Here is a 17,527-nt window from a genome sequence, read left to right as displayed (position 1 = left end):
GCCTTCGCCTGTCACACCTGAAAGCCCTCAGTGACTCCATTTAGGGGCGGGTGCCTTCGCCTGTCACACCTGAAAGCCCTCAGTGACTCCGTTTAGGGGCGAGTGCCTTCGCCTGTGTAACGACTCTTCATAGGAACGTGTCCCCGTTCACGTGGCTCCAGTGGTTTCTGCCCCCCGTCTGCAGCAAGTGAGTGACTGAAGGGCTCTGCAGGGCTAGCAAACATTCCCCTGGGGACACAGAGAAGACGCTTTAGATCATACTCTCCTGGAAAATGCCTTGAAATCCTCTTTCAACACCTTTTCCTCCCAGTCCTTCTGTCCCAGCCCTTGATCAGGTTATTCACTCGTCAACCATGTCTTGTTGGCTGCCGTTTTCCATCTCGTGTCTGAACTATAAAATCACACCCTACATCACGTCTTAAGACTGGAGGGAGATCCAGCTCCCACTGCCGCACCTGGTCAGCCTCCCAGCATGGGGCTCAACACAGTTTAGGGCGGAAGTGGAAAGAACATGCTGTACCTTCCGGTTCTTTTTCCAGAATCTAAAGGCAACTGAATGATACCATCGTCTGGCCCAGAGCCTTCAGTCACCCCTACCACTCTTAGGGAAAGCACTAGGGAATCCCGAAGACCCCCACAGTGCCATCTCCCACCACTGCTCCTCCTGCCCACCGCCACCCTGCCCTCCCTGACCCACCCTGGTCTTCCGCTCATGCACATCTCTCAAGGTGCAGCAGGCACTGCCTCTGGGGACTCACCCAACCCTGTCCCCTCTGCTCCCCTCTCACAGGCCACCCCCCCGCCCACACGTTCATCCCATCTGCCTTCATCAATGTTCAATTACTAGTTCACCAGCTGCCCACAGACCTCTGACTCCACATCGTGGGTGTTTCTTCCCCTTCTCATCTCATGTCCCAAAAGCATTCAACAAACACTCACTCAGGGAACAGTCTCCGCTGCTTTTCATGACCCTTCCCTAATGATGTCACCAGATTCCTCCTAGACCCACTGCCAAAGCCACTGTATTTCTTTATTAATTTTTTTTTTTTTGAGGCAGAGTCTTCCTCTGTCACCCAGGCTGGAGTGCAGTAGCATGATCTCGGCTCACTGCAACCACCACCTCCCAAGTTGAAGCGATTCTCCTGCCTCAGCCTCCTAAGTAGCTGGGACTACAGGCATGCACCCCCGCACCTGGCTAATTTTTGTATTTTTAGTAGAAACGGGGCTTCACCATGTTGGCCAGGCTAGTCTCGAACTTCTGACCTCAGATGATCTGCCCACCTCAGCCTCCCAAAGTGTTGGAATTACACACGTGAGCCACCGCGCCCGGCCTAGCCCCTGTATTTCTGACATGTACTTTTTGGTGTTTGGGTCCAGGGAAATAATCACTTAGGAAGAGACAACTGACAATGTCTTCTAAACTTTTCTTTTTCTCTCCAGAGACTGTGTTGCTGGATGTCATTGTCAAGGTGGCAGAAGGAATTTGTTAAACTTCAAAGGAACGCCTGTTTGTCATTTAAAACAGGAAGATGGCACCTCCTGTGTGGGAGGAGTGAGGTTTGATCCTGCAGAACATAAACTTAGCTGACATTTTTGAGAGCTTCTTGTGCTCCGCTCTGTCCTGGAGACTGTCTCGGCAGGCACTGCTATTAGTCACCGGGTTTGGCTAAGGTGGCTGGCCTGCTGGAGGTCAGTCAGCAGAGGGCAGAGCTGAAATTGAAGGTGAGGTCGTTTTTGTGAGGCCGCCGTCTTTAATCATTGTGCTAGAGACAGCACAGAGAGTGCAGAGGGAACAGAATCGCAAAGCCTGGGTGCCTTAGAGAGGTTATCGGAGCCAGGACCTAGCACGCTTGTTCTGGCTGTAATGCCTTAACTCAGCTCTAAAATACCCCACAGGAAGCTTGGACTGCAAGGCTCTGGGGATGTTCATTCTCAGCCCCGGCCCTTCCCATGCCTCGAGGAAAAGCAGTTTTAGGGACCACTAGTGTCCCAGGAATCATGGTGTTAAAGAGTTAACCTTTCAAAGCAAGATGGTTTTAGCCAAAAATTTTCATAGGGACAGAGGACGGCATACACCAGTGACAGACTCAATACTCTCAATCAAGACAGCCGGAGGGTCTACATCCCCTTCCACCGCAGACCCCGAAACACAGGCCACCAATCTCCAATCCCTGCCATTTCCAAGGAAGAAAGGACAAAGTGAGCTGGGGTTAAGGAAAGCACAGGGCGTTGAGTTCCTAGTCCCAGTTCAAACAGCTATTTGTGTGAGGCTGGGCAAGTCACTGGGGTGGGCCTCAGCCCCCTCATCTGATTTTACCTGAGGCGCCACCAACTCTGGGAAGTCCTCCATGATTGTCCAAGGCTGGATCCCTCCCTGTGTGGCCCTTATCTATTTATCTACCTAATTCCCTTTCTAAGAATGAGCTCCTTCCAGCTAAAAGGTGCTTTTTCACGACTGCACCCCCTGTGTCTGGCGGAGGGGCCCGCACCTGACAGATGCCTGTCTTAGTGGCTGGGGCTGCCACATGGAGCACCACAGCCTGGGGCGCTTGGACACAGACCTGCATTTCCTCACTGTTCTGGAGGCTGCACGTCCCAGATCGAGGTGGGCAGGGCTGGTTTCTCCTGCGGCCTCTCTCTTTGGCTTGCAGATGGCTGTTTTCTCCCTGTGCCCCAGACGGCCACCCCCTGACTGTGTGTGCATCCTAACCTCATCTTCTTATATGGACACCAGTCAGAATGGCTTAAGGTTCACCGTCATGGCCTCATTTTAACTCCATTAGCTCTTTACAGGCCCTATCTCCAAATAACATGACAGGCTGAGGGGCGGGGGTTAGGGTAAATTTGAAGACTCTTAATTCAGACCACAACAGGGTCTCACATGTTTTGGGTAAATGTACTGAATCTCAGCCTGCAGTCCAGTGGGGTCACATCGATGTGAAATCTGAATTTCAGCTGTGGCTTGGCCTCAGCCAGTTGGCTTTGGCTCGCCTCTGCCAGTTATTTCCAGGAGTCTGGAAGAATCTCAGGAGAGCTCAGGGAACCTGGGAGCAAACACCTACTGCTGGCCCCCACCACTGCCGCTCCTGCTCCTCCTGACAGCAGGGTCCCCGTCTCCCCCAGTCACAGATACTCAAATGAGCCCCTATCCCTGTGGCCAACACCCTGCCTCCTGAGCCCAAGGCTCTTTGGCGGAGGCCCCAGTACATACCAAGACCATTTTCAAAATGACTCCTTCATAATTTCTCTTTACGGCCAGACACCAAAGTCCCCCAGACCTGACTCTGGAACAAATATTCTTATATTTTCTACTTGAATTAACCTTTAAAAAAGAAATGTTTGGAACCTGATGCCATAGATGAGCTCTGAGCTTCTGTATGTTTGGAAATTCTGAATCTGATTGAATAGCATGAACTTGTCTTTTCCACAAAGGATTTGAGGCACTGTTTTTTTTTTCTTTTAAAAGACTAAGCATATGCCCCTCTCCAGATAGCACCCCGGGCTTGGCAATGAGGATGCTGGCGGGGGTTTCATGTGGTCACCCAGGAGCCAGAGAACCAACAAGGTTGACCAAGGAACAGGGGGCATGCTGAAGTATGGCCGGGACTACAGAATATTGTAATTCCAAGTGGATGGTAATTTCTTGAGCATGAGGATGTTTGAAAAATACAACAGAAGTTAATATTGTACTGTAGTGCCTGCTTATCCACAGGGGAGATGTTCCAAGACCCACAGTGGCTGCTTGAAACCTTGGGTAGTAGTGAACCCTATATAGGTTTTCTCCTGCACATACACACCTATGATAAGCTTAATTTATAAAGTAGGCACAGTAAGAGATTAACAGCAGTAACTAATAATAAAATAGGACAATCGTAACCATATACTGTAATGAAAGTTATGGGAACGTGGTCTCTGTCACAAAACACCTTATCGTGCTCACCTATTTTCTCACTGCGGTTGACCACAGACAACTGCAATCACAGAGCAGCACCACAGGCTGGGCGTGGTGGCTCACGCCTGTAATCCCAGCACTTTCGGAGGCCGAGCTGGGAGGATCATTTGAGGTCAGGGGTTCCACAACAGCCTGGCCAAACCCCATCTCTACTAAAAATACAAAAATTAGTTGGGTGTGGTGGTTCGCACCTGTAATCCCAGCTACCCGGGAGGGTGAGGCAGGAGAATCACTTGAACCCAGGAGACGGAGGTTGCAGTGAGCCAAGATCATGCCACTGCACTCTAGCCTGGGCAACAGAGCGAGACTCTGTCTCAAAAAAAAAAAAAAAAAAAGAAAGCAACACCACAGATGGGGAACTGTATGGTAATTACCAAAATGTGCAGGAGGAAAACATATCCTCACTTTAACCCCGATGGATTAATTTCACCAAGACTATCTTTATCTTAAAGATAGTTCAAAATAACATGTTTGGAAAAACAGCTACACTATTAATATTAATAAAAAGATATTAACTGGCGAATTCTTGGCTATTTTCATTTACCACAGAAAGAAAAGGGGGTAAATAGAGTTGGAAAAAGATTAAGCTGCACAGCTTCATCAGGTCCTTCAAAATAAAGAACAGCTTCAACATGAGGCGAAAAGCATCTGCCACGATCTTCTAAAATTACTGGGAACATAATTTACCAGCAGCGTTGGTGCTGAGACATAACACACTCTCTGTATAGTAACCCATTGCCCAGAATATGTGGTCAGTGACTTCATCAATGCATTGCTAGTGGAGGAAGGCAGGATCAGAGATGTCGCTGCCCAAAAAGCAACAATAGCAAAGAGCAGCAGCACAGAGTGCCGGAGCCTCCCGCCACACTCTTCGAAGCGCTGCGGCCGAGAGGACAGAGGGAAGAGGGTGGTGTGCACCCACAAAGGACAGACCCTGAATCAGTGCCACCCACCCCACTGTGCCTCCAACCAGAATGGCAGATGCCCTCTCCCCACCCCATGCTGCCAGTCTGGAGCGAGGCTGATTGAGAAGAAAAGTCGTAAGTTAGAGGGAAAAAGTTTAAGCGAGCCCATGAGTGCAGAAGCCCTGACTGCCACCAAGGATCTCGGCAGAGGCAGGAGAGCCACGGGAGGGGCCTCTTCCGCTGTCTCCCCTGTGGGCGGGAAGGAAAGGGGATGTGACTGTCACCAAATTCATGCTCCCACCAGCCCTCCAACTACCAGGCCTAACAGCCAAATCCGTGGACATTTCGTCTGTCCTGACTGGAGGTTGAAGGGTGTGAGGACAGAAGTCAGGAAATTTCACTGGGAGTACATAGCTAACTGAGAATGCTAAATAACAGCCCTCTCACCCCAGAGACCCAGAATTTCATGAATTAGATCAATAAATAACAATGTAGATCTCCTTCCAGGGTAATGCCTAAAATGCTATGAGGCACTAACAGACCAACAGCATCAGCAACAAGGTAAAGACAGAAATTCCCGGCTGTCCATCCTGGGCTGTCCATCCTGTCCATCCATTTTTTTTTTTTTTTTTTTTTTAATTGCTTTCTTCTTTTATTGGGAGCAGACACAGGGTGGTGGGAGGCAGTGCGACACCTCCTGGTAAGAACCAGGATAACAGCGGTCAGAGTCAGGAACGCCACCACAGCCAGGCCTGTGCCCAGCAGCAGCAAGGAGATGTCAGCCGGCAAGGCCCACTGCTCCATTTCGTGGTCACCAGTCGTGTCCAGGAAGATCAGCGGCCCCACAGTGATGTCCACTTCTTCTGTCACATGCCTGCAGTTACGGGTGGATGAACTGGACCCCAGGCTCACGACGTGGGGCTGCCTCCAGACATGGCTTGGAGTGCCACAGTCACCCTTGCTACAGCACTGGCAGATGTCAGCCAGGCCTTCCACTGGGAACCAGCTGTTGGAAGGCTTGCTGACGGAACAGGCCTACCACGAGCAGAAAAGACAGAAACGCCTGGCTGCCCTTCCTATCAGAACCCCAGGCCAGGAGAGCAGGCAGAAGAAGGAGCGCAGTCTGAAAGCGGCTCAGAGGCCTGCTCTTTCAGAGAAATCCAAAGGTCCACACAACGCTGCCTAATTTAAGCAAAGGTAAGAGCGAAATAAATGTCCAGGCACACACTGCAGGCGAACGCTAAAGAAACGGCAGACCACGGCCTGTGAAGACAGACACGGATTTCCTTCTGCAGCAAAATAGATAACTGAATCCATGCAAGAAAGTTCTCCAAAATGTTGTGTAAGAACATTTAAAATCAATAAGAAATTGATTTTAATAAAAAAAAAGAGCTAAAAGGTAGAAAAACAAAATGAAAAGTAAATTGTAGAGCTTTGGAAACAAATTGAAGAGCAAAAACTCATTTCAGAACAGGAAAAAAAAAAAACAAAACCATCCAAACTGTAAACAGCAGGAAACAGAATAGACGATGCCAAAAATAACAAAGCTACCATCATAGAGGAAGAATTGCAGATCTCCACTGGGAATAAGAGGCATAAAACACTTCGTTGCATATTCAAGCCAGAATGAGGAAAAAGAAGGAAAATTCATTTTGCATAAATAAATATACCATGTATGTGATGGCAGGAAATTAATTTCAGAAAGTAAATGTTATAACTCGTGACTTTCTAAAAATGACAAAGATAATTACACTATGAAAAGTGAGGAAAAGGGAAGATTACCATGAAAGTGAATGAATTGCCCACCCTATTAAACATCTTTCAGCTTTTCCCAATAGCAGTCAATAGATACTCTTCTGAATTGATAAATATTAAAGCATATCACAGAGTGTTGTATAAGGAACCTACGGAAAACCTAAAAACTAAAAGATAACTAATAATATATTGGGGTTTGAAGTGAGAAGTGGAGAATTAATAGAAACTGTCAGGTTGATAAATCCTGAACTATAGGTTCAATTATATGATGTAAAATTATATAGGTAACCACTTGAACACATAAAAGCAGTAAATCTTTCATTTTAACAAAAGGATTTCATATATATCAGAGGAAGGGGGGAAAAACCCAAAAAAGAATGCAAAAGAAATATTAATTACAGGCATAAAAAGATATTAAACCAAGTATATCAGCAATATGTATTAAAAATATAAGTGCAGATCCAAGATAAATAAACCTAAAACAAGTTGCCTTAAAAAGATTAAACACACAATTTTGAGTATAAAATAATAAGAAATACAGATTGGTCTGTGTCTCTAGAGCTCCTAATACCCTTGTAATTTCCTGAGTGTTGGGATACCAGGATCATCTTTTGTCCTAATATTTTTTGGGAGCATCTTTGGGTTCCTGGTGTGGAGCTTCCAATCCCTTGAAATTTTCTGGGTGACAGGAGCATCTTTTGTTCTAATGAACAATTCTTGGTGGGATCCTAGATGGGAGCTGGCTACCAGAAAGACCGAGCCATGATTAGAAGCTTGGAACTTTCAGCCCCATACCCCATCCTCCAGGGAGGAAAGAGGAGCTGGAGATTGAATCAATAATCAATCATGCCTACATGATGAAGCCTCCTTAAAAACTCCTAAGCACAGGTGCAGGAGCTCGAGGGTTGGAGAACGTGGTGGTGCTCCTGGAGAAGTCATGGAAGCTCTATGCCCACCCCCACTATGCCTTTCCTTATGCATTGCTCCCATTTTATAAGAAGCTGTATTCTCATAAGAATATTCTTTATAAGAAGTGGGTAAGCATAGCAAAGTGTTCCCCTGGGTATTCTTTATAAGAAATGGGTAAACATAGCAGTGTTCCCCTGGATTCTCTGAGCTGTTCTACCAAATGACTGGACCTAAGAAGGGAGTTATGGGAACCCCCAATTTGTAGCCAAGTTGGACAGAAGCTGTGGGTGACCTGGAGACCCACCACTTAAAACTGGCATCTGGAGTGGGGCAGTCCTGGGAATTAAGCCCCTTCCCTGTGGGGCTAGCACTAACTCCAGTTAATGTCAGAGTTGAGCTGAACTGTAGGACGCCCAGCTGGTGCTGGAGAATGGGTTGGTGTGGGGAAAACCCCACACACGTGGAGGCGGGAGGAGTTCTGTGAGTGTTAAGAATAAACGAGGGAGGCATCTCAGCAAAAGAAATAAGTGGGGCTGATTTTAAAAGCAGACAAGTGTGAATTCAAGGTAAATACTGAAAATAGAATGAAAATCTTGTATTCATTGTTAACATCCTACAGTAAAGGGAAGGATGATTGAAGGAGGAATGTGGCTGACAGGGAGCGTGGCCCCGCCAGGCCAGTGAGCACGGCTGGGAGTGGAGCTCCCAGACACCCGCCCAGGTCCTTCTCAGAGAGGGACCCATTCACAGGCACTGAACATACAAACCCCTCAGAAACACCTCAGCGCATTAAAAATGTTAGAAAAAGTACCAAAGGCATTGTGCTTAAAGCATACAGTGATATAACTAGAAATTAATTTTTAAGTTAAAAAATGTGGAAACTTAAAAACACTCAACACAGCTCAGCTGAGGCTGGTCTGAGTGCAGTGGGGTGTACAAGGAATTGATGACAGCCTGTTACAGGTTTCTTTGCTCCTTTTCTATTTCCACTGCTGCTTCACTCTTCTAGCCTTTATTTAAAAAGTCTATTTGAAGAAGGTACAAAAATTGACCTTATAGAATATCCAGAAAATACCAATAAAAACATTGCATTTAAGACATATGGACTGCTGGTAAAGCTTTGATGAGAATAAAATGCAGAGCTGAAAATACGTCCCTGATTAAATTAGAAAGGAATAATTGGAAACACATGGATTCGGCATCTACTAACTAACTTAGAAAAACAACAACAAAATAAAAGTAGACGAGAACCTGTAACATGGATGACTCTTGAGGACATCATGCTAAGCGAAATAAGCCAGTCACAAAAGGACAAATACTGTATGAGTCCACTTGTATCAGGTACCTAGTCAGATTTATAAAGACCAAAAGAAGGCTGGGCACAGTGCCTCATGCCTGTAATGCCAGCACTTTGGGAGGCCGAGGCAGGCAGATCACTTGAGGCCAGGAGTTCGAGACCGGCCTGGCCCACATGGTGAAACCCTGTCTCTACTAAAAATACAAAAATTAGCTGGGCTTGGTGGCACGTGCCTGTAATCCCAGCAACTCTGGAGGCTGAGGCAAAAGAATCGCTTGAACCCAGGATGCAGAGGTTGTAGTGAGCAGAGGTTGCACCACTGCACTCCAGCCTGGGTGACAGAATGAGACTGTCCCAAAAAAACAAAAATAAAAGGACCAAAAGGAGAATGGAATGGTGGTTGCCAGGGAGTTGGGGAAGGTGAATGCGATTGGGAAGCTGGTGTTAGGGGTTTAATCTGGGAAGATGAAAAGCATTCTGGGGATGTGTGGCTGTGAGGATTACACACATGTGAATGTATTTAATGCCACTGGTGGTACATTTAAAATTGGTTAAAATGGTAAATTTCACGTTATGTATATTTTGCCAAAATTTAAAAATATACAATCATTTTTAAAAATAGAATGAAAATATTAAAAATAAAAGCAGAAATTTAAGAATTACAAAACATAATTTGTTAATGGGAAGTATTAATTAATTAAACTCACAGAACTCTAACACAGCAGCAGAAGAAATGGCAAGAAGGCTATTGGAAGAAAAAAGGAAATTTAGAAAGCCGTGCAAAATGTGACATGTGACCATGGAGAGAAGACAAGCATGTGACCTGCAGCACTGCAGAAAGGCTGCCTTCTGAAGCCCGCTGTGTGCAGACACGGGAGGTGTCTGACCACAAAGAGTTTCAGAAAGACAGAATCTGTGAGCCCCATCCCCAGGGGCCATGACTTTGGGACGTCTTCCCCAACTCAGGACAAGCTACTGCATTAGAAGGTCAAACGCATATGGAGACGAAGTAAACAGTAATTAGAAAAGGAGCCATGGGGCCGGGCACGGGGGCTCACGCCTGTAATCCCAGCACTTTGGGAGGCTGAGGTGGGCAGATCACGAGGTCAGGAGATCGAGACAAGTCTGGCCAACTTGGTGAAACCCCGTATCTACTGAAAATACAAAAATTACCTGGGTGTGGTGGCAGGCGCCTGTAATCCCAGCTACTCGGAGGCTGAGGCAGGAGAATCGCTTGAACCTGGGAGGTGGAGTTTGCAGTGAGCCGAGATTGAACCGCTGCACTTCAGCCTAGCAACAGAGCAAGACTCCGTCTCAAAAGAAAGAAAAGGAGCCATCCATGGTGAGGTTAGAAACATTTTGATGGACAGAAGTTCTAGGGAGGCTGGGAAGGTTTTGTGCCACAAAAAAAGAAAGAATGAGAAAAAGTTAAATTATGCAAGAGTTACTTCCTGAGGTGTGCACCTTCAGAGGGCTCGGCTTAAAGCTTCTGGCGAGTGCAATGAGCAGCTACATCTAACCCACCTGTGCTGTCTCAACTAGTTTGCTCCACAAGCTCCCCGGGCCTGGGGGAAAGGCTGAGCCATGTCCTGGGCTGGAGATGGTCCTGCATTGGTTGTGGCTTGTGCTACACTGCCTCCTGCTGTCACCTGGGAGGGCTGGGTCAGCACAGGGACCCCCAGGACCCTGCAGACAGGTCCCCAAATTACTAAGTCTAAGGGTCTGATATAAACCAATAAAACTCATGGCAAGCTAAATAAATAAGCACAGGAGAAGGGAGAAATGCACACAATTACAAATGGAAAAGGAGAAGTAACGACAAATACAGAGGAAATAAAACACCTGACGTGCCTATACTGCAAAACTACACAACCATGTTGAAATGCGGATGGAATTAATTTTATTTTTAAAAATGTAATTAAAATGGTCTCCAGAAGAGCTCGAGGCCCTAATCTGCCTGATGAGAGAAATCCAAAATATACCACAGCAGGCCCAGACAGCCCCAGCTCGTTCTTTTACACTTAAATAGAAAATAATTCAAAACCAATAGATGGTTATGGAATATAGAGGTTTCTTTTCTTAAGTCAGCATCAATTTAAATCAAATGTGGACAAAAAAGCACACAAAAGCAAGCTGTAGAATGATTAATCTTAATTATAAATATTGATAACCAAAGTCATGATACTAAGTAAAGAACATCTCAGGAATATACTAATGATGTGGTCTTAAGGATTCTATTAATATAATTAAACATACTACTAGAGAAAAGGAAAAGACCTTCTGATAATCCCTCTGGATACTGAGAAGTTTCTGATAAAAATCTAACATCTGTATTTCCCCCAGAGAGCCTTAATAGTTTGAGAACACACAGGTATTTTTTTATTATGGCAAGGAAAATACATGTCTTCATACAAGTTAAATGCTGAGACATTAAAGCATCCCGCTGTTGTCAAGAACAAGGTAAGTATGCCACTTGAATAACTGTTACTCAACACTGATCTCAAATGCAACCAGATTCAAGAAAGAAACATTGGAAAAGAGAAGTCAAAAGGAAATATTAAAAACAAGCAGGAATCACAATTTGTGGTTGATTGTAACATTTATACATGAAAACCAACTACTTTCTTATATATTGGGATAAAATAGAAAATAAAGTGGAATAAATCATTCCATTGGAAATGATAGCCAAATGATAAAACTTCTGGAAATAAGCAATTATAAATTCATAACATCTTAATGAAGAAAATCATAAAACACTACTAAGTTACATAAAATTAGACTTAAACACAAGATTTCACGCTTTTGAATACGAACACTCAATCTGTAAATCCACTGTGACTCTAATTTTTTAAAAAAAGATTCACATGAGACAGAGATTCAGAGCTGAAGCGAATGTTGACTTGAAAGTATTGATATTAGTATGAATAAAGCTTTAGAAATTAAAGGCGTTCCTAAAGAGATAAATAAACAGAGCAGAAATAGAACCAAATACTTAAAGAACTTTGGTTTACAAATAAGGCTCCATTTTGAAGAAGCGGGGAAAACACTATGACTGTATTTCCGAAATGAATTATTACATAGTAATTGATATAACTGGCCACCATATGAAGGAAAAAGTATGGATCTTTCCCTCATTTCCTGCAACAAATGAATTCCAGGGAGTCAGAAGATGTGAAATAAGCAAATAAAACCATAAAGTTTCAGAAAGAAATATGAGTAAGTTTATTTATAATCTCAGGATGAGGAAGGCTTTTAAAAACTGGAAATGAATCCCACAACTGACAAAGAAAAATATTGATAAATTGACAACATAAAAATTTAAACTCTATGCCAATAAATAAGGAAATCAATAAATAACATCAAAAGACAAATGATAAACAAAAATATTTTAAAGACATAAGACAAAAATGTCCCAAAGTGCACGAGCAAATTAATTAAGAAAAAGCCAAATAACCCAATTAGGAATTGGGTAAAAGATGTAAGCTTATAAAAATTAAAATTACAAAAAAATTTGAAAAAATGTTCCATTTTTACATGTGATAAAATAAACTACAATCAGAATAATATTCCTAAATATCATGTTTCACCAGTTACATTGGGGAAAACATTAAGGTTGAAAATACCCCATGCTATTATAGAAAGCTGAGGAATTGGGCCTTTAATTGTACTCTTCATGGAGTTACATCTATTGATCAGTTTCTAGAAGATAATCTGGCAATATCTATCAAAATTTTAAATACACATAACCTTAAAACTCAGCAATTCCATTTCTAAGTTGGAATTTACACCAAGCTTTAGTCACAAAAGTATGTTAAGATGTATGTACAAGCATGCCAATTATAGATTTGTATATAAAAATAAAAACCGGAAATATCCGTATGTTCACCAGTAAAAGGCTATTCAAATAAATGACAGTCCGCTGAGACAATGGAATGCTAAGCAGCTATTAGGAAGAATGAGGTAGATCTTTATATGTTATTACGGGACGACCTCTAATACGAAACACCACGTGAAGAATGCGAGGTGCAGAGCACTTCACAGAGCGTTAGTGCTGGGAAGGGATGTCTCTCTCCATGCCCCCGTCCCTCTTGCTTTGGCCTCTTACCTTCTTTTCTTCTTTTCTAGAAATGCCCCTAGAAGCTCATTAATGGTCCTCTCTGCGAGAGAAAAGGAGCAGTATGGGAGGCTGTTGTTTTTAACCACTTATACTTTTCTAACCATGTGCACATCTATTCCCTATTATTACTTTATTAAATGACAGAGTAGTTATTTCAGGGGTCAAAATATGCACAACTTTGGTTTGCATTTTATGTGTTCCTGCACAAACCCCAAAAGGTTTCTTTTTTAAACAAAAATGTGGGAGGGATCAATTTTGGGATAATGATAAGAAATGAAGCATTCCCTTTACATATCAAAACACTCCTACTTGTTTTTAAAGCATTGTAATAGAAAAAATAAATAAAAATCTTGTGCACAGTTCATCCATAGCATGTGGAAGGAGTGACTGCTGGAAGATCCTGCTCCAAACCGCCTGAGGCTGGAGTGCCCTGATTCATCAACTTTCTTGTAAGTGAAGTCTCTTCTCTTAAGTCACACACACAGGTACTTGTGCACTTACAGACACACACACACACACCCTGAACACACACAAGCTTCCACCTTCCTCTAGTGCAAATAAATTCATGTGCATTACCCAGAAATGAGTGAGCTGGATGGCTGGAAAAACACATATGATTTATTTAACTCTGAAAATAAAATCTTCCCTCATGATGTTCGCATCTCAAGGGTTAGAAGCAAATTAAAAATCTCTAGGGGCTCAGAAGCCTTCTACAATTTTGAGGTCTGAGCAGCTGTTGGATGATACAATGGAATAGGAGAGGTCTTTCTTGGCGAATTACCCTCTGACCTCACTAAAAAAATAAGAAAGAGAAGACACAAAGTGATACTGTCGCTAGATAATCTAAGGGAAGGGCTGTATCAGCAGTTAGGTTTAAAAATTAAAGTTTCTCTTGTTTTCAAGTTGCTCATCTCCAGGGAATCCACCCATGGACATTAAGCCAGTTTTCTGGGCTGTCCACGACAGGTGGACGGGCTTGGGGCAGGCAGATTCCCGAAGGCCAGAACCTAGAGTTGCTGGCTTATCAGTCACTGAGGGTCTGCCAGCTCCTCCCTATCCAGAGCACTGCGGCCTGGATACCTGTCTGCCACTGGCCAGGTATCCAGAAAACGGATGGACCACATCGCCCCCTCCTGGCAACTGCCATAGGAGGGACCAGAAGAGTTCCCAGCCCCCACTTCCTGGCCCTGACACACAGGGCCTAGGAATATGCAGTATGTTCACTTGATGCTGTGCATTTGTATGGATGTGCATGTTTCTAAGACTAATGCACTCCAGTGCATGTTAATCAGCTAACACATTATTTTTTTTAAAGCCCACATAAATGGCTTCACTTAGCTTTAGCTATTCTTTTGGGCTAATTCTAGTAGAACTCTATTTGTCCTGTGGGTTCTGCAAAATAGAACAGATTTGCTCAACACCTCAGTGTCTGAGAGCAGCGGCATTTGGGAGTTGTCTGGGATCCACCAGAGACACTCCATGGGGCCTGGTCCTTGTTCAGAATAAACAGAAACCCGTGTCCCTTTGATTTCCTTGACAAGGTGGGTTTGCAGAAGCCAGGGAGGCTGGTAAAAACATCCTTAGCAAGACCCACAGTCTCTCTCTCTGTCTCTCTAACACAGAAACCACATAAAACTGCTTCTCTCTACCAATTGTCTTTGATAGAAAAAATAAAATAAAAATAAAAGTTAAATTGCAGAAAAGCTATCAGATTTAGTTTTTAGTTTTTTTTAGTTTTAGTTTTTTGTTTTCCTTCCACCAGTCAATTATTGGAATGGATTTAGTGAGTCTGGTTTATTTTAGCTTCAATCTAGGTTTGTACACAGGCAAAAAGCAAATGTTGAATTTTCAGGTAGACCTTCATGGCAAGTGGCATGCAGACATGCAGAACCAACTGTCCCGGCGGTGAGGAGCCACTGGGAGCTCTCTGAAGGGCTTTCCAGGCAGCGGGCTCATGGGCAAAATGACCTCTCAGAGGCCCTGCTGACCGACAGCACGGACGGGCCAAGGGTATGGATCAGCCCATCTGAGAGTACTGAACAGAGTGCTGAAAGCCTATTACCTAAAGTAACAAGGAAACCAGAACAACACGACTGACAGCCCTACGGGAACATCGGAATTGCCACGTTAATGCTGTCCTGGATTAGCACCCCCAAATCTCCCCAAGCCAAAGGCTTTGCCCATCTGTGCGTTTCCCGCATGTACAGAGCCAGGCGCGGCTACGCGAAGTCTTTGGACACGGCCTCCACGAAGTTGGGAGCCGACATGAGGATGCCGATGGTGCAGATGATGGTGAAGACCGAGAAGGCCATGAGGCACAGGCGGTCCACCACGCAGGCCGCGAACTTCCACTCGCTGCAGACCGCCTCGCTCTCGTCCTGGCAGCGGAAGCGGTTGGCGATGTAGCGGACCTCCTCCAGGATCTTGGCCAGGTCCGGGTCCCCCTCGGGGGGCTGCCCGGCGTGCAGGAGGTGCTCGTCGTGCGTGGGGGAGCAGGCCATGCGGCCGCACACCACCCCGGAGTCGGGGGTCGGGGCGCAGTGCACGCCGTCCAGGCCGCGGAAGCCGATGTACAGCAGGTTCCCGTTGCTGGCGGGCGGCGGCGCCACCGCGCTCATCTCCACGCTGGCCAGGCTGCAGCGCCGCCGCGCGTGCTGGCAGGCCGGGCGCACCTTGTCCTCCCCGGGCCTCTTCATGCGCAGGAACCACGCGCACCAGTTCAGGAGGACGACTCTGGTCTGGGGAGACAACAGAACGTTAAGAGCGGCCCCCAGCTGGGCATCGGCTGTTGCTGACAGCAGCAAGATCCTACACGGCAAGGCCTGCTTCATGGGTCCTCGGGGGTAGCAGATGTCACAGCACCAAAAAAATAAAAAAATAAATAAAAAAGTAAAAAAGAAAGAAATTAAAAAGCAGACGATTTTAGCAGGCAAACAGCGCCTGCGCGTGACAAGCACTTAGTTCAATGTGAGGCGAGACTCAAACTGAGGCACCCTGAGAACAAGCTACATTTCTCTCCAGGGCAGGCAAGCTGCAATCTCAGGGAAGACAGCCTCGTGGAAGGAGAAGGCTATCTGAGCTGTGTAAAAAGGGAAAGTCAATTTCCCTCTCTTCCGTGCTTATCTGTAACCCGGGGACCTTCAGACCTAACTCTGGCTCCCACACCAAGTGTGAGGCGCTCTGGAAGGCCACTGCAAATTCACAAAGAGTCCTGGGAGGTCTGACGTTTTCAAATGCAACCCCAGAACATCCATGAGACACCAGGTGAACTTGAGGCTTGAAACAGTTTAGGCTTCCAACATCAGATGTTCCAACCAGAGATGTGGATCTCTTATGATGTGACCACTCTGCAAAGCTGTTTTTCAGCTACCCTGATAAAAAGCAAATACCAAGGAACTTCATGTGAAACAGAAACTAGGTTAGTGGTCTCCAATCCGATCCTGAGATTTGAGAGAGTGCTGGGCCCCATAGGGGCTACATTGTTAAGGCATAAATACTTATTAAAGTGTTTTGATTTATTTAAAAAGAGAGTCTTGGGTATTATTTCTTTTGGCAACGGGCTCTGTGAAAAATTTCCTGAGACACTAACGTGCTATGAACCAAGGAAGTTTTGGAACCTCTAACCTAGCTCACTAAGCTTCAATGAAGACTGAATAAGACAATGCCTGGGAGATAACTTTTTTTTTTTTTGAGATGGAGTTTTGCTCTTGTTGTCCAGGCTGCAGTGCAATGGCGAGATCTTGGCTTACCAAAACCTCCACCTCCCAGGTTCAAGCGACTCTCCTGCCTCAGCCTCCTGAGTAGTTGGGATTACAGGCGTGCACTACCATGCCCGGCTAATTTTTTGTATTTTTAGTAGAGACAGGGTTTCGCCATATTGGTCAGGCTGGTCTTGAACTCCTGACCTTGTGATCAGCCTGCCTTGACTCCCAAAGTGCTGGGATTACAGGCGTGAGCCACCACACCAGGCCCTGGGAGAGTACTTTGAGAAGTTGAAAGCAGAAGTTGACAAACTTTCTGTAAAGGGCCAGGCAGCTACTCATTTCTGCTCATGTATCACGCATTGAAGGCGTCAAATGGATGGCCATGTTTTCTAAAATAACTTATTTACAAAAACACTTGGTGGACTGGATTTGGCCACCTAGGCCAGTTTGCTAACCTCTAGTCTAAAGTGTGTCCTAGAGTGCATGAAAGAAGCTGGAGAAAAATAACCATAGAGTTTATCCGGGTTTTGCCTCTCATGGAAAGAAGGGAGACATCTACAGCCTCAATCTAGGTAAACAAGCATTCTTGCAAGCCTATCCAGGTAAGTGTGTAAAAAGTGGGCCCTTTCCCTGAAATTATCCAGATCCTGATTTCATTTACATTTTGTTTTATGATTGTGGGGAAATTCCATCAGTAACCCAGAAGGTATAGTTCCTATCTTTAGGAAATATACAGATAGTAAGTTGTGCAGTTCATATCTGCAGGGCTTTCATTCTTGGTAATCTTTTTATAACATCTTATCAAAAATAACTGCAACAAACAGGTTTGGGGACAAGAACAGGGAAGCATAAGACCAGTTTCGTTGCAGCTATAAATATAACCCTTTA

The 17,527-nt window shown here is 44.9% G+C and overlaps 2 protein-coding genes across 2 annotated transcripts in view; both read right to left on the bottom strand.

Annotated features, from left to right (window-relative positions):
• Window positions 1-92: 92 nt before the first annotated feature.
• On the bottom strand, window positions 93-14,189 carry LOC116537718. Its single transcript, XM_032260000.1, has 3 exons — window positions 14,016-14,189; window positions 5,396-5,892; window positions 93-228 (listed from the first exon to the last, which is right to left on the bottom strand). The coding sequence occupies exons 1-3, from the start codon at window positions 14,187-14,189 to the stop codon at window positions 93-95; spliced, it is 807 nt and encodes a 268-aa protein (XP_032115891.1).
• Window positions 12,481-17,527, bottom strand: part of CHRNA7 (cholinergic receptor nicotinic alpha 7 subunit) — a 120,983-nt gene continuing 115,936 nt past the window's right edge. The window contains exon 10 of the mRNA XM_032259958.1: window positions 12,481-15,673. Coding sequence (XP_032115849.1) covers window positions 15,155-15,673 — 519 coding nt within the window. The 3' untranslated portion in view covers window positions 12,481-15,154. The remainder of the gene's footprint in view (window positions 15,674-17,527) is intronic.

Source organism: Sapajus apella, unplaced genomic scaffold (genome assembly GCF_009761245.1).
Source record: "Sapajus apella isolate SASKATOON/1434 unplaced genomic scaffold, GSC_monkey_1.0 scaffold113, whole genome shotgun sequence".
Classification (NCBI taxonomy): domain Eukaryota; kingdom Metazoa; phylum Chordata; class Mammalia; order Primates; family Cebidae; genus Sapajus; species Sapajus apella.
Note: the sequence above shows the minus strand (reverse complement) of the source record. Positions and strands in the feature narration are given on the sequence as shown.